The sequence below is a fragment of the Polyodon spathula genome, chromosome 2 (genome assembly GCF_017654505.1).
Source record: "Polyodon spathula isolate WHYD16114869_AA chromosome 2, ASM1765450v1, whole genome shotgun sequence".
Lineage (NCBI taxonomy): Eukaryota > Metazoa > Chordata > Actinopteri > Acipenseriformes > Polyodontidae > Polyodon > Polyodon spathula.
This window is the reverse complement of record NC_054535.1, coordinates 26,034,083-26,056,930: the sequence shown is the minus strand read 5'-3', so window position 1 is coordinate 26,056,930 and position 22,848 is coordinate 26,034,083. Positions and strand designations below refer to the sequence as shown.

At 38.2% G+C, this 22,848-nt stretch overlaps 1 protein-coding gene across 1 annotated transcript in view; it reads left to right on the top strand.

The window, feature by feature from the left end:
* Positions 1-306: 306 nt before the first annotated feature.
* The window catches only part of eif2ak3 (eukaryotic translation initiation factor 2-alpha kinase 3), a 64,944-nt gene continuing 42,402 nt past the window's right edge, over positions 307-22,848 (top strand). The window contains exon 1 of the mRNA XM_041218701.1: positions 307-735. Coding sequence (XP_041074635.1) covers positions 449-735 — 287 coding nt within the window. The 5' untranslated portion in view covers positions 307-448. The remainder of the gene's footprint in view (positions 736-22,848) is intronic.

The window sequence follows — 22,848 nt, the reverse complement described above, 5'->3', positions numbered from 1 at the left end:
GTAATAGATAGGCGGGGCTACCAAGTTTACCAAGATGTACAGAGAATGACAACGCAAGCGACCAATGACCTTCAATGTTTGTTAGGCCGAACTTCCCAGTCGAGCCTATTTTAAATGACAGCCGCATTGCCCAGTAAAGTTGAGAGTAGTACCTCAATACTATTGATTGACAACTCCTGCACTCAATAATCGTTCACCATACCTCATTAATATTTAATAAGTAGGCGTTTCTATCCAATCAGTGTCTGGAGACGGGGTGGATAGAGCGTTGCTAAGGCAGACTTCGCATTTAAGTATAAAGGAAATAACATGGTGCCCTGGTGGCTGTTTATGTTTATGTTAAAGAAAGAGGTGGGAAGCAAGTGTTGGTTTTTTGTACTGTAAGTAATCCATACAAGTTTTTATTTTATTCACTCTCTGTCTATTGTATCAATGTGCCATCCCCCCGATGGAAAAGGGTTTGCAGTTTGGAAACCTGAGCATCTCTCTGGTGCTCCTGCTGCTGCTGAAAGCGCTGACGGGGACCTCGCACAACTCGGCTGAGGGGAAGCCTGGATCTGCCGCTGCCAGGGTGGAGACTGGCGAAGATGGTGCCAATGCTATGGAGAGAGGGCTGGAACATGTCGGGGCTGCAGCGGCTTTCGGGGATGTAACTGTGGAGGACGATGAGAACGGAGCGGCCGGTGAAGGGGAAGATACAACAGCGGAATCAAGTGGGGACGGAAAGCTCAAAAGGTAAATAAAAAGTTAATGTACATTGGTAAAAAGGACGTTGACATGATAATTTCGTAAGCTCTTTAACCGTTTTAGGCTACATGTATATTATTACTGCAGCAAAAGCCTGTCTCAGTTATACCTGCCTGACTAGTTGTGTCTGGTTTGTGGTCTGCGACTTGTTGGAATTTGTTAGACAGCGTTGGATTAGAATGCAACACATATTAATCCAGTAACTTCGATGTATTCAATTTTAAACCCGTATTTGTATTGTTAACACGATATGTCTTTTTTACTTTATATGCCGTTGCATTTCTTATTCTGTTTAGACGGAGAACAAAACTTGTTTGTTTTTTTCTTCTCGGCAGTAGTGATTTCCGCACAAGACATGTTGTAGGAAATTGCAATATAATATCAAACGTCATTTAATAGGAAGTTTATAAGAGAGAAGCTGGTTGTGACAAAATAACTTTGTGCACGTTTATTTGCACTGCTGCGTGTCAGTGAGCTAATATTTTCGTGATACCTTGGGATAAGATATTATACAGCAGTTTAGTCAATCGTATTGTCAAGCACTCTGCTCCATGGCATGAGACTGTGTGACTCGCCCTACCGTTTGATTAAGTGGTAGATATGTAATTTGAACAAGAAAATAATTTAGCTGTCTTAATTTGTTTTGCGGAAATTGAAACCTCATTGGTTTGTTAATATGTTTACTGCCCTAGTTATACAAGTTTCTTAATCGGCGCTATTTGTGCGGCTGTACTAGTTATTCGCAATATTTGTCTTACATTGTTCTGAAAGTCTTTCGTAGAACTGCAGCCAATTTAAAAGCGATAAACGCTTAGTATAGATTTACTTTTTTGTGAGCAACTGATAAGATATTTGGAGAAGTCTTAAAATTATAAACTGTTATTTAATGTTATGCTGCCGCAGAGAAAAGGGCTCGACCAGCAGTTTTGATTTGTGCGCACAGCCGATTCCCTTCATGTTTCGAGCGCAGTACCCTGTAATATAGATTTATTTTTGACTTACTGCTACCTACCTTTTGAAGACAAGTTATTTCCAATTCACATCAATGTTTGCATTTGTTTTAATATATAGATATAAAAATTACACACACATATGCACATTTTACAGTACTAAAATATAAAAACTCTAATTCTACTCTGTAATTTGTATTTTAAAACCAAGAAGCTGGCTGAGGATCAGTTGCATAAACCTGGAATCTCAACAGATCTGACATATGAAGCATCCAAGAAAAGTCTTGTCAGATATTATGAAATATGTTTAAGATAACTATACAAGTCATACTGTATATAATCTTGGATAATCTGAGTGAATAGCCCAGATTAGTTTAAAGAAGGATTTGCTGCTACAAATGTACTTGAACTAGGACAGTGTTACAGTGCACACAAGTAAATTCTGTCTGCACTGCTGTGGTTTATATTGGGATAGGACTGGAGCAACTGTCCCCATTTGAAACATGAGTCACCAGTGTATGGATGGGTGGAGATGCCCTCTCTTCTCACACCCTCTGTACAGAGGAAGATCTCTCCTCAACTACAGAAGGACTGTCAAGGTCGATTTCTTTTTAGCTCCTTTTCATGCTGAGACTAGTGGTACTGCTACAGCTTTATTAGAAATGGTTAATGTCTTGATTTCCATGTCCATCTGTTTATCTCAAGCATGGATTCAGGGATCAGTAAAATAAATAAATAAATAAAACAAACAAGCTGTTTACCTTAGGTTCTACCTGCTCTTTAGAGTGAGATGGGGCAAGGGTTAATAAGGTTCATCAGGGGTTATACGTGTTTATTGTGTGTGTGTTTTTTTTTTTTTTTTAAACACTTATGTAATTATTTTTTTTTGTGGTGTTCTGTGAAAGAATGCAGTTGTCTGAGGAAAGTGCTCTGGGTTTAGCTAATGGGGATTTCCATGGTCTGCAGAGTGTAACTGTGAGCTGTTTTACTGTTCAGCTCACAAGGTGGGGCGTGCAAGTGGGGATAATATGATACTACCGAGCCTGACCTTATTCTATTTTTTTATTTATTTATTTTTTAATATTTTACAGTACCTAAACTTAAGGACAAAAATAACTGAATCTGCTCTATATTAACTTTTATAAATTCTTTTTTTAAGTAAAATACATAACTTTTTGTTCCTGGTGACATTTTTTCACAAGTTGTTAAAGGTGTAATATTGAAAGACTATGCAAGATCCCTCACATTTACCTTTTTCCTGCTTTTTCCAAAATACTGCGTGTAGTTAGTTTTTACTTCACCTGTAAAAATGTGTGACATGTATGCATAATTATTATTCTAATTCTAATATATTTATTTTGTATACACCTTTCCTTACAATTATCTCAAAGTGCTTTACAGGTAAAATAAAAACAATTAACACATATTAAAAGAACAAACAACTACAAAAAAGCCAATCTGAAAATAAGTCTTTACACCACATTTTATAAGCGTCAATATACAGTTCTTTATGCAAATACTAATGCATGCATAGAGAACTGTAATATTTATATACACAATAATTTCTACTAAAGAATGCTCAAACCAAGTCATTAAAATTGGGCAGTTTTTTTCTAAATAAAAAGTACAGTAAGTGTGATATGTGGACAGACTGAAGTTTTTAATGTGGAATTCTGATAAAACAGAGGTCATGCTAGTTAGTGGGCTTTCAGAACCAACTAAACAATGAAGGTTTACTTGAGTTTGGTTTTTGGCAGTCTCTCATCAGAACCAAACCTAGAAATGAAACATTCTGGGGTCATCTTTTGATCCTGATCTATCATTTGATACTCTTGGTAGGAAAGTTACTAAAGTATCCTTTTTTCAGAAATACCCTTTATTTGAGAAATAAAGCTAAACTTGGAACTATTTCTGTATCTGATGCTGAAATAGTAATGCATTCCTTTGTTTAGTCTAGAACTGATTACTGTAATTATTTTTCTCTGGAATCCCAACACATGTAATGTCTCACAGCTCATTCAGAACACTGCTGATAGAATACTGACTACAACCTGAAAAAGTGAACATATTACTCCTGTTTTGGCTACCTTGCACTTTGGCTCCCTGTCCCGTTTAGAATTGATTTCAACATTTTTATAAGGCCCTGAATGGATTAGCACCCACTCAGAATGCCATTGGCTACTTGTATCATAAACTAATCTTGCATCAGAGCTGTGTAAATGTGAAAATTAGACAGCTGGCTAATTGAGGATACCTATCTTAAGTGGTTAAATAACAAGAATGTGTGATGCACATTATTCAGTGATGATTCTGCAACATCAGGACTGAGACTTACATGTGCGTGGTTAACCGCTATGGCTTTGAAGACAAATTAATTATTTGCTACATCTTCAGGGGGCAATAGTGAACATGTTTTTAGAATACTACAGTAGAGGTGTATTATTGGTGTTGGTTGATGGGGTTGGCCCAGATTTCTCTCTAATCAGAGTTTGAACCTGTGAACTGCTGATCGAGACCTGTGTTAGCCCCCAGACATACTTGCTTTTAACCTACACTAGCAGTTTGCTCAGGTGTGAAGTGACCAAGTAACATCGACAGTTTCCTCGACACCAGGAAACTAACCTGCTACCGTATGTTGGTATCCTTATTGAAGTAGGAGCACTAAATCACAATCCTTTGAGATATCTCTTCAGAAACTGGAATTTACGCAGATAAGCCAAATCTGTCATCTGGCTTCAGGCTCCAGAGGCAGTTTCAGTCTTTTAATTGCAGGTATTGAAAGTCATTTTTTGTTACAATATCATCTGACTGGGAACAGTTCATGTTAAGACTTCTGTTTTAATTGCCTTGTTTTGTTTTCTGACCAGTAAACACATGTTCAGCACTTCTAAACTATTGCATGAAAAGCAAAATATCAACAGGTTCTAAATAAGGTTCTCTTTTTATAGATGAAGGAAAATGCCATTATTGTACAGCTATGCCAAGGTGTTTTGTATCTGTACTGTAATCCTGCAGGTATTCTCTGTTGCAAGTTGAAGTACGGTAACAAGAGTATTGATCTCCGGTTTACTTAATTTCTTAAAAAAAAAAACAACCAAATACTTAATAGTGTTCATTTGTATTAAAGTCTTAACATCTGTACAGTAGAACAATTGTTGTTATTATTATTATTTATTATTATTATTATTATTATTATTTATTTCTTAGCAGACGCACTTACCCAGGGCGACTTGCAGTTGTATACAAAACATACATATCAAGAATTACAGTGCAATTAAGAGCAAGATACAAAGTACTATGATTTCAGCCCTTATAAGAACAAATACAAAACGCAGTACGATTTGATATCTGGTCAGTTCAAGAGCAGATAGCAGTGTTGATAGTGTTGATAAATTGAAGCTGCAGTGACCTGGTGAAGCTGTAACAGCTCTTAATATATTAATGAATTAATCAAGGTGCCCTATTTACACAATTGGCTAAATCGAACAAATACAGGTGAATTAAATATGAATAGGGCTTCTGATTTTCGGTTTTAACCGATAACACCCCCCGATACAAAAAAATGTAATTGGTGGATAGCCAGTATACACCGGAAACCGCTGGAAAAACAGTGAAAATGGATAATCAATTCACATTGACTTCACCGCTTTCCCATTAAAAAAAAAATTCCCATTGATTTTTATCATTGATTCGTTCTGAATACTTTAAACTTGCCCTGACTATGGAGTGACATCACAGTCCTACATTTCTACTGGAGACTAAAATGAGACTTAAAATGAGATTACAATTGGGATTGGAGGGTTGTTAGCAGGATTTAAAGCTGTGTCACAGTTAAGATACAGAAGATTTAAAACAGAATTGCAAATTGTGACGAAATGTAAAAAAAAATACCTACACACAAAAACCCCAGAACAATGTCCCAGTGACTGTAAGGATTTTGGCATGGAACACAGCAAACTGAAGAAGGGACAACTTAAGTGTGCAAGCACTGTCTAGTTACTACTATACATGTTTTGACAGAAAAAAAAAAGCTCAAGCGTTTGAAAACACTAATTGATTATAGTGCATTAAAAACAAAAGCCCTGAAAAAAACGATTTACATAAAACTGAAATAGCTAAAAAATAAGCACCGAAAAACAAAATGAATAAATACAGAAAAACAGAAGCCCTAAATATAAATCAATACTGAATTGTGCACGTTTAATTTTGTCCCCACCATTGGTACTTCTGTCAGTGCATGTTTGATATTCTAAGTCTCCAGTAGATGTAATTAATGCTGTTCAAATTTAATGAATCACTGAGCTTGGAAAAGAAATCGTATGGTTAGAAGTGGTGGAAATGTACATATTGCATTTTCAGGTATCTGTCCTTTATATTTCTGCATGCAACACAATTTATCACTCACCTATGCTTAGTTGCCCTTTTCCTTCATAGCCACTCTGTCCAGGCTTTTGATGCTTTGGCCATCTCCATGTCACTCGGAGTGTATGCCCTTCCTGTTGCAGTTGTTGGCTCCAATGATGTCAGCACACCCCCCATGTCTACAGTAACGTGATCTGAATGGCGTGGGAAACAGAATGATCATGCTGATCCATCCATTCAGGTGTTAATTTCAGCCTCCCATTTCTTCTGATCAGCAGACCCCATCAGCCTGAGCCACCAGTGACTATCATACTGAAAAGTAACATATCCTTTCTCTTAGTCAAATGGTAGGACATCCGCTTAGACTGTGATTGATTCTTCTTTGTTTTGCTGACTGGGAACTCTCATACAAGGACTTTTGCTTTGGAAACTGGTTTCAAGAAGTGGAGATGCAATGTTCCAGGCACAGTTCTTACTTTGAGGAATCGTTTCTTCACAAAATCTTGCTTGGCTTGCCATTGTGCTATTGTGAAGTGTTCTACTTCAAGAGCAAGAATGTTGTCTTTTGCAAACATGTACAATCGGTGTGGAGTCTGGATTTGGTCATGGTATGGACACTGCAAACAGGCTTTTGTTGCCATTCGTTTAGTGATTCCATCACAGGGTCCTTTGCCATGAGATGTTGCAAAAAAGTTCCAAGCCAAAATCTTCCAAGTGCTGGCAAATGTTGAGGACGTTTTTACAGTTCTTATATTGCTCTGCACACCTGTCAGAAGTAATAGATTTTTCTTGGGCGCCTCCCACATTTGTCCTCCAAGAACCTCAAAAGATGCTTTTGAAAGAGATAGACAGCGACTGTGTCTTGACTTATGAGTCATGCGTTCTGATATAACTGACAAAGATAATTCCCGTCTTTGTCTCACCAATCACAAACAAAAGAACGTATTGTTGCCTAGGAGTTCCAATGGTGTGATTGTGCTTGAATGACAAAAGTGAAGTTTTCTGCAAAATCACCAACAACTAGGAATTAATTTTCTTGAAGGAGTTCAGTTGAGTCCCTCAGCTGTTGGAGATGGCTTGTGAAAATCAATGAACCGGTTGATCAGTTCATAGACTGTCTGAAGGGTGGATCTGTCAGTTTTAGTCCACTTCCTAGATGACTCTTGAAATAGTGATGGACAGTTTTCGCACTTTCCTAAGTGGCAATTGACGTTAGGTGGGGAACACATGAGATAAGATAAGCAATGCCGATAGTGATTCAAAAGCATTTCTGTACTAGCACTGAGTTGTGGAAGCTTAGAACAAATGAACATCAGCTTTACATTCTGGTGTGTTGTGCAGATACACACAGCATGTGTACCGCTACTGCCTGCCAATACACACTCCTTTGGTTTCTGCTCTGCAGATTTGGAGAGACCAATCATAATGTCAGGATGCTGTAATTTGAAGAAATGATAGGCCTTTGAAAGATTTCAGAGAACAAGCCATTTTTGTTGGTGGTCCCTCCGTCCCCTCTTTTATTGTAAACAAACAATCTTTCTTTCCGGCCATGAGTCGACCTAACATTTTCCCTATTGTAGAACAATTTTACCATTTTGAGCAATTTCCTGTGTTGGTGCTCTCCCACTGGTTTCTTCCTGTAAAGCCTTGGCTGTTCTGGGCATGTGGTAGGTAGCACCAAACTCAGCAGTGGTCCTCTGTATAGACCAAGACATTAGGTCAGCTGTCAAACTATGTACCTGCTGACTTAGATTGATATTTTAATTTAACTTTTCCTTCAGCCTGGCCGTCATCTCGTGATATGTCTGAGCCTGCTCTTCAGTTGTTTCACTTCTCTTCATTGCTTCTCCAACCTTCTTTACCTTCTGAGCTGCATATACCTTTTGTGACAATTTCCTTCTCTTCATTGGAGATTCTTGTATTGCCTTCAAAGCCTTGTTTATTTGTGAGATCTCATGTTCCTTTTCAGCTTCGAAAATTTAGTTGCTTTCAGGTTGTTTGTCTTGAACAGCATGTGGGCTGGATTCTCTGGAACGACACTCCTTGGGGTCACTTTGTGTACAAGATGGTGTTTGATCTTGGTCAGGAGGACGATGGGCTAGCAACTTGAAAAAGTTCAAGACCACAGTCACTCTACCCAGGAGTGGTCGTCCTACCAAAATCTCTCCAAGAACAAACCGGAAAGTCATTGAGGAAGTCATAAAGAACCCCAGAGTAACATCTAAGGATCTGCAGGCCACTCTCACTTTGGCTAATGTGAGTGTTCATGACTCAACTATCAGAAAAAGACTAAACAAGAACGGTGTTCATGGAAGGATAGCCAGGAGGAAACCACTGCTCTCTAAAAAGAACATTGCTGCCCGTCTGAAGTTCGCCAAAGAGCACTTAGATTATCCACAAGACTTATGGAACAATGTTCTCTGGACAGACGAGTCAAGTAGAACCTTTTGGCTTCAGTAAGAAATGTTATGTTTGGTGAAAACCAAACACTACGTTTGAACAGAAAAACCTCACCCCAACCATCAAGCACAGTGGTGGGAGTGTGATGGTTTGGGGCTGCTTTAATGCCTCAGAACCTGGCGGCTTGCCATCATTGACACAACCGTGAATTCTGTAGTGCATCAGAAGATTTTAGAAGAGAACGTCAGGCCATCAGTCTGTGAGCTGAAGCTGAACCGAAAGTGGGACATGCAGCAATACAATGATGCTAAACATACAAGCAGATCTACAAAAGAATGGCTGCAGACAAAGAAATTCCGCATTTTAGAATGGCCTAATCCAAGTCCGGACCAAAACCCCATCGAAATGTTGTGGCAGGACCTGAAGCGAGCTTTCCATGCAAGGAAGCCCTCAAATGTCAGAGTTGAAGCAGTTCTGTAAGGAGGAATGGGCCAATTCCTCAAAACCGATGTGAGAGACTGACCAACAGTTACAGGAAACACTTAGTTGAAGTCATTGCTGCTCAAGGGGGTGCCCCCAGTTGCTGAATCTAAAGGTTCACATACTTTGTCACACATGGATATTGAATGTTGAATCATTTGTGGATAAATAAATGTTGAAAAAGTATCATGTTTTTGTGTCATTTGTTTAATCAGGTTATCTTTATCTATTGTTAGGACTTGGATTAAGATCTAGTAACATTTTAGGTTTGAAATATGTGAAAATCCTAAGGGGTTAACAAACTTTTTCTCAGCACTAACTTCTGGCCATACAAAGTTCAGCTTCTGGTGGTCCTTGATCTGCTTCTTTGTTAAGGTGCGACCTGTAGTGCGACGCACTCCATGATGCTTTACAAATGGGTCACAGCATGCTTTGATGTCTTTTATGCTAAGAAAGCCATTGCAAGTACTTGCCATTTACTCAACAAATTGTCTTCAATATCAGACAGAGTGCAAAACTGCAAGAATTATAGCTACAAACCATTTAATGGCAAAGAATGTTAAACTTATACAGTGCCATAAAAAGTATTTGTCCCCTGTTTGATTTTCTGCATTTTTGCATGTTTCTGATACTGAATGTTATCAGATCCTCAGCCAAAATCTAGTATTAGATAAAAGGGACCCTGAGTGAAAAAAAGAACACAATTTTGACACATTTATTTACTAAAGAAAGTTATGCAACACCCAATGCCCTCGTGTGAAAAAGTAATCGCCTCCTTAGACTTAATAACTGGTTGCGCCACCTTTTAGCAGAAATAACTGCAATCTAATGCTTCCTGTAGTTATTGATCAGTCTCTCACAGTGCCGTGGAGGAATTTTGGCCCACTCCTTCATGCAGAACTGCTTCAACTCGGTGACATTTGTGGGTTTTCGAACATAAACTGCTCGTTTCAGGTCCTGCCACAACATCTCAATGGGGTTTAGGTCTGGACTTTGACTAGGCAATTCCGAAACTTTAAATTTTTTGCTTCAACCATTCTGATGTAGACTTGCTTGTTTGTTTCTGATCATTTGTCTTGCTGCATGACACAGCTGCGCTTCAATTCTCCTGTAGAAATCTCAGAGTAGAGATACAGAGCAGAATTCATGGTTCTGTCAATGATGGCAAGTCGTCCAGGTCCTGATGCAGCAGAGCATCCCCAAATCATGACACTACCACCACCATGCTTAACCGTTGGTATGAGGTTCTTACTGTGGAATGCAACGTTTGGTTTTCGCCACACAACGGGGCCCATGTTGGCCAAAAAGTTCCACTTTTGACTCCTCTGTCCATAGAACATTGTTCCAGAACTCGAAGATCATCCAGGTGCTTTTTGACAAACTTGAGACGAGCATTCATATTCTTCTTAGTGAGCAGTGGTTTCCACCTCTGCCACGAATCCCATTTTTGCCCAGTGTCTTTCGGATGGTAGAGTCATGAACACTGACCTAAGCCAAGGTAAGAGAGGGCTGCAGATCCCTTAATGTTGTTCTAGGGTTCTTTGCGACTTTCTCGACGATTTTACGCCTTGCTCGTGGAGAGATTTTGGCAGGACGGCCACTCCTGGGAAGATTCTGGCTCTAGGGATCAGCCTATTTTTGACTCCCTGGCACATCAGCACACCACTGCAGCAATGCTGGCTCCAGGGATCAACCACTGTGTGGCCTCCCTAGTGCATCGGCATGACAACTGTCTGGATTGAACTGATTAGGGTACTTCTCCGGGGTCTTTCATGTGGGCACCTTACATCCTTGGTGTTTCGTCGACTAGCTCACTATACCTTAAGAGGGCTGAACAGTAATTCTGGCGCCCCAGCATCACCCACCTCCGTTCCCCACTCAGCTAAGCCCAGCTTACTTGCCTTCCTTTACAACAGCATTGCTTTCTTTCTACGATGCTTGAGATCCCCCCAACCAGAATCTTTTCGTCTCAACCAGAGCCAGTTCCTGCTCCTCTCTGCTGCTTCAGATAAGTTCTTCACTATGCGTCGCAACTCTTGACCACTGAATCCAATGTCTCTGAGAAGCCAGTTTAATGTACAGAAGTTTCTTCCTTTCATATGCCTCATCCACAGCATCCTCCCATGGCATTGTTCACTCTACCAGGTGAACAAGGCATGCTGATCCATACCACAAGACAATATCAGGTCAAAGGTTAGTGATGGCAATCTCAGGTGGGGGAAAAATAAGCCATTGTCCAACATCTGCCAGCATTTTCCAGTCCCTAGCAGCTTCCAGTTGTCCTAGATGAGTTTTGGTTTTAATACCTTTACTTGGTGGTTTCTATCCTGGATGGAGGAATGTTGTTCTTTGTGTGTTATATATTTCTGGAATTGATGGCAACATGTTGATCATGCTGCGCTTGTCTTCCAATGCTAAGGCCAAACATCGCAGCACCCGGTCATGACGCCAAGTAAACTGTCCTTGGCTAAGACCCACCTTGCATCCTGTCAAAGTGTGTCTTAATATAGCTGCCGCTGAAGACAAAGGACACCACGGATCCTCACTTACCCATAGATTAAGGTTCTGTGGTGATGGGAGAACATCATCATATGTTGACCTGATGAGGAAACGGATCCTGCTCTGTTCCATATCTCTCGCCATCCGATCTTGCGTTGTTCCACACTCTCCCATTTCATCTATTCTCCTTGCTTAGCCTGGAAAACTGCTTTTAACCTCATCCTCTCCTGCTTTTGCACGTCATTGTAAACTATGCCAATTTCGTGCATTGCAGAGTGGTGTACAATCCTACAACAAGCCTAAACATAAGGGTAAGGGTTCTGCTTCTCAGAAACTTTAAAGCTACAGTTTAAGAAGTTGTGAGTACAGTAAATACATAACATAATGCAGGGCATATGATACTTGTATTTAAGTTTGAAAAACAACAAAACAAAACAAAAAAGCAGTCCAGGTGTGAGACAGTAGGCAATATCAATGAAGATTTTAATTTGAGTAGTATTTTGTTCAGCTAATAGTTTGGATTACAGTAAAACCACTTGCTCCAATAGGATTGTAGTATACCATACAATAGTTACTAGCCAATATTACAAAAACAAGTTGATTAGTATGTGTGTTGCAGATGTGAGGGGCATTTGAAAACTGGGTAGAAGCAGGGGTAAAATAGATTATAAAAGAAACAATGGAGATTACTGCAGCAAGAAGGAACGAGGCACAGTGCCTGTTAATAGAGTAGTGCAGGTTGAGTGCAGTGGCGTGTGTTTATATTTTTTGCAATGTAACAACTATATAATATAAATACTTTTATATTGAAACTTATCTGTCTTGTTTTGTTTTGGTGGCAAGGAATACCTTATTCAAAGGAATATGTACACTTCTTTGTTTCTAAAATCAAAACCTAGATAGTACTAATTTGTAACACTAGCTGTGATGGGAATGGCAAAAGGACTCTGGTAACGGGTCGGTCTGTATCTCTTCCCCCTCAAACCCCTCCCCTCCCTACTGCTTAGCAACAACGAATCAGCCAGATGGAGTTGGGCGACTAGTTGGCCTATTAGACTACAGGAGGGGAGTGTGTTTCTGAATTTTGAGTTAGTTGTGTCTTAAGGGGTGAAAAAAAAAAAAAAAAGGAGATCATGCCCATGTTTTGTTTTTTAGTTCTAGTTCTGTAACTGGGGTAAGTGTGGGTAAGGATTGGTTGGTAATTATTAATAGACACTAGTCTCCTACTGTACATGGCAAAATGTTCTGGGAACCTGACATTCGAATAAGAATCAAAGGCTGGTGAGACTTAAGTTTGTGTCCCTTTTGTTTGTTTTAAATAGCTGCTGTGATGATAGGAGAAAGTTTAAGCAAAACTAACTTTCCATCCCTGTATTGTAGGGAAACTCCTGAAGTTTATATTTGTATTAGGTAGTAATACATTTGTAGGAAATTAATACATATCTACCCCATATACAGAATCTGAGTTCCTTTATGCTTTTGTGTAATTAACAACCTCTTTTGACAGATATATGGTCTTGTGAATTGTAAATGCTTTGCATTCATTATTATTCTAGCAATTAAACCTGAAGTTTGTGGATTTTTTTTTCTTTCTCAAGAGACCTAGAGAAGTCCCGTAATTTGACTTTACATTTTAATGAATTTACCTGTATTTTTACTGAATGTTTGTTGAATAAAAAAGTGCCTGTGTTTAAGGAGCAGAGTTACGTGATGTGCAGAGAACAGTGTCGTTTGAATTGTTCAGTTCTGCAGTGAGGCACTAGGACCCAGTGAACCAGTCTGTCTGCCTGTGCCATTGCTGCATACTGCTTAGCAACAACAAATCGGCCAGATAGTTGGGCAACTAGTTGGCCAATTAAACTAGAGGAGGGATGGGTGTCTGAATTTGAGTTAGAGCCGTATCTGAAGGAACAGCAGCATAATTTCATAACTTTTTTTGCCAATCTGGCAGTATGCTGCAACTGGGGCAAGTTACAGTACGTTAAGTATGTTGAGATCTCTCTTAAAAAGCAAAGCTGATTTGCAAAAGTAGATGCTCCTGTCCTGTAATAGTGAACAGTGGATGTAATCCCTCCTGGGTAATTAATGCATTGGTAATGTGTGGGGACACTGAGACACACCCCACTCCCTCATGCTAGCAGGGATGGCTACATCTACTACCTTAATGGTTTAAGGACAAGTGTTTTTTTTTTTTTTTTGGGGGGGGGGGGGGCGGGGCACAAGAAGTTTAAATCCAATGTTTTTGCACCAAATATTATTATAAAATCCAGATACCAAGGGTACAATTTTAATGTTTCATTTACCCAAGAAAATAAACAGGAATGTAACAGGTATCGGTACTATTCCATAGTAAATCGGTTGAATTCCAGTGAATTGCCTTGCAGCTGCCAGTATGTGGATCTGCCATGTGTGAGATCTTAGCCAGATGCTCAGGTGGGGCCACAACAGCAGTGGAACTGTGACAGTTTCTAATTTGAGAACTGAAACCCTTAATTCAGAGAGAGAGAAGTGGAGGCAGTTCATACTTTTCTACTGAATATCTCCAAATATTTAGAAATATGTAGTTGGCTGCAACATTCCAAAACACTCCTAGATACTTTCCAATAAATGTGATGTCTTTAGTGTTCGTAAAGTACAGGTACTGTAGCAGTGCATGCTTTAAAAGTTTTGCAGCACATGTTGGGTTTTATAGTGCCCTTTGTGCGTCGCCTGCTCCTGTACGTTGACTGTTGCATTCTTCTATGACAGGACACCATTCCTGTCTCCAGATCTTTTTAAAATATCAAGTCAAAACCGTCCAAAGAAGCTTCTGATTAGGAAAAGGGAGCACGTGGTTTTACAATTTAACAGAACACATTGCATCACTGATCAACTCCTCAGTAAGTAGATTGACCAACCTAAAAAAAAAGAAAAAATACCCCAAAAGACTCACAGATATAATTGCTGCCAAAGGTGGTTCTACCAAGTATTGACTTGGGGGTGAATACTTATCTAACCAAGACATGTCAGGTTTTTTTTGTTTTTCATTAGCACAAAAAAATTTCACAAAAAAAAAAAAAAATCTTTCGCCTCTTCAAAGTGTTGAGGTAGGTTGTGTAAATCAAAGGAAAAAAAAAATCAGGTTGTAACACAACAAACTGAAAACAAACAAGGGGGATGAATACTTACTATAGGCACTGTTTTTATTATGTATTGGCTATGCAAGTTTTCATATCGCCTTTGAAAGTATACTATTCATAATGCATAGTGAACTGTTCATCTGTTCTGTATTGGTGATACTTTATTAATGCATTTGATTAACTTGCCAGCTTTACATTTAAATGGCTAAAGAAACATGAAGGATAAAGTTAATAGAACTACTACTGTTAAATCTGTTTTTACCAAGTTAGTTAGCTGCAGTTATTTACTTGGGCACAATGTGCTTCTGCAGTACAAGCTTACTATGTAGAATTTGCAAACAGTATCTATTACGTGGACACAAAACGAAGTGCATTTTAACTTTTTTTATAGTTATAAAAAAACGTGATTTAAGAGTAAATTAAGAATGCACATACCTGAGATTCGTCATACAGGGACGGGTGATGGTACACTCGTGTGTGGGTGAAGTGGTTCGTTGTGTTCCCACCTCGAGCTGTTACCTGAATCCTGCATGCTCTGCACACTGATTTTTCATTCTTGACTACAAAGCCCACTTCATTTTTGTCATACCTAAAATATCCCCAGATGGATGATTTTATCCATTTGGAAGGGGGAAAGTTGGCACTTCTGTTACATGTATGAGTTTGTTTACTGTCTGACATTTTGTTTTGCTTGTTGTTTAGTTTCTGCGCACTTGTTTCCTGTGCTGAACACCAAGCAGTGGCACTGGCTTTTTAAAATTTGTGTGTTTTTTTTTTTTTTTTTTTTTGTTCAAAACTGCCAAGGAGCTAATAGAGGCAGATATCTTATCTACTTTTAGCATACTATGGTAAACTCTGAACCAGCAACCATGGTATATAAAAAGGGTTGCAGTTTCAAAACCGTGGCAGTGTACAGCGGTATACCGTGACATCCCTACTCCTGAAATACATACAGGCTTAAATAACTATCTTTTAAGAATCTAATTAATTCAAAGATGAAATTGCTAGTTTTAAAATGCATGAATAGTTATTTGGCCACATTTTGCACTGCTGACAGTTATTGACTACAGACATTTTACTGTTTTTATTTTTTATTTATTTTTTTTAATGATAGTAAACATTTTCAAACTCTAGGTTAAACATCTGCCCTCTCTGAAAACGCTAAAAAAGGGTCCTTGAACAGCAAACTTGATTTCATTTATTCAAATTGGTTTTAGCATTCCTTAAAGTCCTTGAAGTGTTGTGACCTAGGCCCAATATTAATAGCAATACTAGTTTGTAAACTTTTTCAACTTGTACTGTCAGACGTCTAAACATGTAATTGTCTTCACTGAGAGAATTCGGAAGTTACCAATTAATTATTCTTTGCAATTCATACATTTCTCTTCACACTAGTTTGCTGTTCAGTGTTTTCAGTCCATTTTCTTATTAAACAGGCAAGTGGTTTTATTTATGGTATTCTAGTGCAGCTTGTCCATGGTGAGTGGCATTGCACCCACTACCAGTTCCTAACAGGGTTCAACCTGCCCATTGCAGCACAGTTACAGGCAGAAAGGAGCGTTGATTAGATGGCTTGAGAATGATGTGCTGATCTGCTGTATGTAAACTGACCTGTACAAATGAGAGCTGCAGTAAGCATAGCTTTGCTTTTAGGGTTGTGGTTTTAATTTAAAACTGCTATTGCAAGTGGCATGTTTTTCTGTGTTTTTGTTACTTTAAAGTAACTCGGACACTCCTTAACCCTTTTGTAAGCTTGTTCTAGGATTTAGCCACAGTTAAATGGCATTTGAACTTGAATGAGAAGTTGGTGTAAGGTATACTGCAAGTAAAATCTAAAGTGATTACATTCGCAAATGTCAGATCATTTTTGTTAGTAAGCTGATTTATTATTTGCTACATCACACATTGTCCTTACAGCATTTTCTTTCCATGTTGCTTGGGTTATGTGGGACTTGCCTTGGCAATGTAGTTCTGCAGTAATGTGGGGGAGAGAGCCTGTGCTAATTATAAAATGCATTGCTTAAGGGATTTTACAATAGATATGAAATGGGATGTGGATTGGTTATATTAAATAATAAACTAAAACAAAAGCAAAAATGTATTCAGTTTCCTGTGCATTTGATAGACAAAGGGGGCACAAGGACCCAGCAAACCCCTCCAGCAAACCAGCAAAAGTCCCTCTCTCCTGCTTGGCAACAACGAATCAGCTAAATGTTTTTGGACATCCAGCCAGCCAATTAGACAAGCAGAGGATGGGCTTCAGGTCTGTCGTTGTAGTGGTGTCTGGTTGAAAAACAATAAATCTAGTTCATGTCCTGTTTTGGATTTCCTACCTTGTCTTTGGGAACATTTCATATAAGGTTTGAAACATACCCCAAAATGTTGAAAATACGCAGGGTGGGTGGATGTGGTTTTTCTATAGGTAAACAATTGGGGGGAAAAAAAAAAAAGGGGTGTAAATGTGTTTTGCATCCTACAGGAACCAAAATGTTTTTAAATGTGTATGAGTTACTGACCTACAATGCTATGTGTTACAGTAGATGTTGGAAGACGAGAATGCATGGCAAGGTCTGTTCCCTGTATCTTCAGAACAGTGTGGGATGAGTTCATTCTGGTTTAATGTATAGAGTTGCACTGCACCATAGATGTTAAATCGACACTTGCTGTACAAGATTTGCACTGTTTTCTGAATATTTGCCATAACCTTTGTTAGGCTGATGTAAATAATGTCAGGGCATTTGTCTTCATTAAATTATTTAATTCATTTATTCATGCAGAAAAAAAAAGTCCAGGGCAGTTTTCCATTATGCTGTCGGAGCGAATTACTAATGCCACATACAGTAAGCACACTATACAGTACCAGTGAGCTCCAGACTAACTTGTAGTAACTAACAACAGTAGCAGAGCATGACATTTACTCCATTCCACTTGTTTACTTCTATTTAATACTTTTAGGCTTTGTGGATTTTTGATAATATTTTTTTAGACAAATTGTACAATATGTTTTCATAAATATCATTTCCAATAAGTGTTACCAATAAAACTAAAACTTGCCATTTTTATTTTTTTTTATAAGATTCTTGTACTATTATACAAAATTGAAGTATACACTGGAACAACTAGTTAGAGCATGCCACATCTATTTCAACTTCTGCTGCAAGTACTTCATGTTTCCCCCTTTTTTGGAAATTGAAAACGATAGTTGTCAGTGTGTCATTTGTTATAGGAGTTACAGGAACGGGTTCATACTATTCCAAAGAGGAAGATGTACCAGTATACAAGAAAGAAACAAACACTAAGTGACTAGTTGAGGTGCAGGCATGTGATGTGAAGGTCAGAATCCAGCTCAAACACAGGTAGAGGCAGTGCAGCAGAGGAGTTTAAGGAGTAGTTTACTTTGTTTGTGATACAACATGTATTACTGAACCCAGGGCAGTAAATGACTGTTGTACTGTTCATACAAATGCACAGTAATTGAATTAATTGCTTTTCCATTTATAATTGTATGGTGCAAACATTTTACTGGAGCACGCACTAAAAGTTCAAGAGAGTGCTGTAGTGCTCGTGGTGAAATACAATTTGAATTCGTGAACAGTGGCGCAGTGTTGTCCTGGTTTGTGCTGGCCTTAAGCGACAGCTCCAGATAGGGTTAGCCGTCTAATAAATAACAAGCCGTACAATTAGATCATACAAACAAACAAAACACTTACGGTTATTTTATACCTGCCCTTCAGTGGTTCTCTTAACCAAAAACAAAGGAACTGGCAGGTTTTTGAATTTTTGACCAAAACAGAACCGGGTTAAGCGACCTTTGACCAAGATCCCGTGAACAAGACCACAACGCAAGAACTGACCGGTCATTAAAAATGGTGGCGGTTGAAAATGTAGGCTCATCAGTTATGAGTATTATTGATGAACCAACAAAAGAAACATATCACCTTATATTTGAGCATCAAAAGAAACATATCACTTATATTTGGATAAAATTCATTAGATGTGATTGAAAAATGACAAACTCTGTTTTAGAGCAGGTGCAGTGAATTTTTATTGTGCTGATTTAACAATTGACACCATGAAGATGCTACAAAATGATCTTTCGATTTTGGGCAGGTGTTGTGGCTCTTGGTCTCCCAGTTCGTTGCCTGTCATTGACGGAGTGTGTCTGGTTCTACCGTCTTGCCAGGTTTGAAATTGCTGTCTGTGAGCACCCAAGATGTCGAGCCACAGTATGCTGCCCTAGTCCAGCCTCCAACATGCCGATTGCACGAAGGCGCTGCTCTCTTGACAGAAGTGACACACACACATATATATATATATATATATATATATATATATATATATATATATATATATATATATATATATATATATATATATATATATATATATATATGATTTTTCTTTATTGCTTTTATTCAAGCTTGCAATTAAACAGCTGAAATCACTCCATATCAAATGTCCAATAAACTCTCTCACTAATTAGGCGATTAAGTGCGTTTGCTTCAGTCAGTCGCTCAAGCATGTCATGGTCACGGATGAATGATCAAATGATTAAAAAGAAACCAAAAACATTTTGTCAATGTCCATTTTATATATATGTCTGTCAGAAGTTCTGTACGATACATAATGGAAAATCTGTCTCTAGGCAAACGTGTTAGACTGAATTGCTGTGTATACGGACTATAGGTAGTTTGTTCCAAGTGATTTAATTGTATTTCACACTAGTAATGTGAAACTTCAAGCAATCATTTTGAGCCGTGTGTATGTGTCTGTAGGCGATGTGTGTGTATATATATATATATATATATATATATATATATATATATATATATATATATATATATATATATATACACTTATATAAAATTAGATAAACATAAACTGGAGAGGAGCAGGAAATTAAACCAAGGTAAAGGCAATCCTCCAAATAAAGCTGAAGCACTAACAGATAATGACATAGAACATCTGTATAGCACTGAAAACACTTTAAAAAAATAAAACAATCAAAAAAAAAAAAAAAACAACTGTACTGCTGAACCTTGTCTTTAGTATTAGCATCACAAGGGTATTATACAAAATAATAGATGGGCCTTTTCAGTGAGTTGCAGGAAAACAGTTTGCTGTTATTCTTTTGCACAAAGTGCAGGTGTGGTCTGTGCAGCTTATTTTTCTTGGCTCGGACAAAAAAGCCAAGATAATCATATTCGGAAACTGGAAGTCGGTAAACCTCCAGACTGTGTTTCAAACAAACACTCACGTCTTTGATATTTAACAAGTTTGATTTGTCTTACATTGACACTTCAACACACAAATCTTAATTTGTGCAAGCGAACTGAAAATTGATCATTGGAGAAAGTGTTAAAGTAAGTGAACATATTGTCCCATATGGATTATTAACAGCATTATACTTCATTGGTAATGTACGCTATTCACATTGTTTAATAGTTAGTTATACAAAGCGTTTTGCATATCTGGGTGTCGATCAGGACATCTTACTGTGAGCCTAGATATTATGTAAACAATGTTCAATTTACAACAAATAATGCTTCTGTTTTATCTGTAAGTCTGGGGAAACTGATGCCAAACAAGGCAGTTACTGTTACTTTTTTTTTTTTTCACTGTCATAATGAAGCCTTCATTAAATGTTTGTTTTTTGTAAGTCCCCCCCCCCCCCCCCCCCCCCCCCCCAGTTACTTTTCTATATGATTTGTTGATTTCATTGCTTTCCTTTTGGCTTATTGGTTGCTTGGTTGTAGAAAACCCGATTTTTGTAAAAGATTTGCCATGTCGTGGGAATGAGTACCACCAACAGTGCACCTCAGTATGCATTCTCAGAGTCTGACTGTACAAATATGACGTGCGGTGGGAAATTTAGGATTAGTTTGTAGTTATGTTTTTAAAAGAGTTTATGAATTCATTTTCGGCTTTTTGGCACACTGGCTCATTTTTCTGGATTCATGAAACAAGCCATGTGCACTATAATATATTATACTAGTTGCATGTAACAAGCCCAGTCGGGCTTGTGGGGAGGAGAGGTGATGCAGCTCAGGTGCCTTGCACAACCTGTTCTGCTAAAACAAACCTGAAAACTAACTTAACATGCGCAATTATGAATTTTTCCCAGTTTTGTAGGCCCGGCGACTGCCTTTTTTGACCCAACGGGCTGTCAGGCCTGTAGAATGGTAGGGGAACCACTATAATATATATATATATATATATATATATATATATATATATATATATATATATATATATATATTATATATATATATATATATATATATATATATATACACATACAGTGGTTTGCAGAAATATTCACCACCCTGCAAAGTTTTCACATTTTGTTGGCACCTGAGCGTACGACACTTTCAAGTTAGACTTTACATGTAGACTCTACACAAACTACTTCACATTCTTTATTTTCTCAAATTTTAGCTGTGGACCTTTTGCTGAAAATATGTTTTATGTGCTAAAATATCAGCAAGCAAAAGCTCAACTTGGGTGGTTAGACATATTTTTTTCTTTCTTTTTTCCCCAGTTGTTGCAACATTGACTTGTTAATGAACCTGCAAATCAATTACCTTTTCAGTTAAGTCATAAACAGGAGTCACAAAGGGCCTTGCGAGTAGGAGAAATTTAACCTGCCCATTGAAAATTAAGATGTATAATTAGGGCTTTAGAATTGTACCAAAAAACATTTGCACCTCCTTTTTTAAAAGGACAAGCGAGAGCACCAGCAAGTGTCTATCTCCCACGCGTTGTGAATGCACTGTGGCATCTACGCACACATTTTGAACTGCTGTCGTGTGTTTATTTTTAATTTTATTTATTTATTTTTAAAACTACTGTAATGTGTGAAGGCCTGAGAGATTGCAAATGAAAGAACCAAAAAACCTGTAGTAAAAACAACATACATTTTTTCTTCTATATGGTGAGAGCATGAATATTGGTTCTTTATATAAAAAAAAAAATTAAAAAAAGACTCAACTTTATTGAGAAAGCGTGTGGAGGGGAGGAATTGGAACGTGTTATATTTTGCACACGTGTCATTCAAAACGTGGCATAAATACATTAAAAAAATATATATATGAATTTTCTCTCCAGTTCGTCTGCTGCATCTAGCACTAGTACTGCTGAATCTGCATCAGCTGTAGATATGGACTCTGTGTCCTGCGAGCCGAGAGTTTGCTGAAGCTGATTTACCGGTAATTGTGCCGCAGTCTCCCTGTTCAGACAAGGTACCACCACCGACAGAAAAACTTGCACGGCATTAAAACTTTGTGGCTTCAAGAATTTGCCTGGTTATGTTACAATGGTGAGAAATAGAAAATGTATTGCAAGTTTTGCACAAAGGCAGGGCCCGCTATTGCAGGGAAAACTGATTTTATTTCTGGAACAGAACAGAAGAGTTGCCATTCACTAAAGTAAACTCTCAGATTTTTTTATGAAGAAGAATGTGTTGGGTATATCCAAAACATGAATTTGTTGCTGTCATTGCTGAAGAAATTAGATTTGCAGAAAGGGGTTCACAGTGCAAATTACATTTCTGTTTTAACTGACTGTGGAACAGATGTAGACGTAGGTATGTTTCTGCAGGTGCGTTGGTGAATCGTCTGGTGGGTTCAGCTGAACTAGATCATTGTCACGCTCAAGGAATCTTAAACACAACCAAGATTTTGCTTGGAAAGGTTGACAAAGAATGTTCAGATTGGTGGCGAGACAAATTACGTGCTTTTGGAGCAGATAGTGCCAGTGTTAATGTGGGAGCTACAGGAAGGGTAGGAGCTCTCTTGAAGTGAGATTGGACAGCATATTCTGTAATTTCATTGCTTACCTCATAGGCTTGAATTGGCAATGTTAAATGCTCAACGATCAGTTCCAATGATTGAGAGAGTATATGACCTTCTGCAGTTGGTGTGGAAAACCTACCACTTCAGTTCAAAAAGTGCGAGTTAAAAGCTGTTGGGGCTGAGTTAGGCTGCACAATTAGGACTCTTTCCTGTAAAGACACAGCGCTGGCTGCCACACATTTATTGGGAGTTGTCTGTTTTTTTGCTGTCAAATGATGAGACTCTTTCTCCTGGACAGGGATAGTTTACTGCTGTGCATCACCACATGGAGCATCTTGCTTCCACTTCCAAAAACAGACATTCGAGGAAGAGCAAAACATGTACAGGAAATGGAAAAACTTGCTTTTGTAGGGTTTTGTGGTGGTTGTTTTTTTTTTTTTTTTTTTTTACATGATCTCTTTTCAGAGATGTAAAAATGGAGCCTTACACACCAGAATA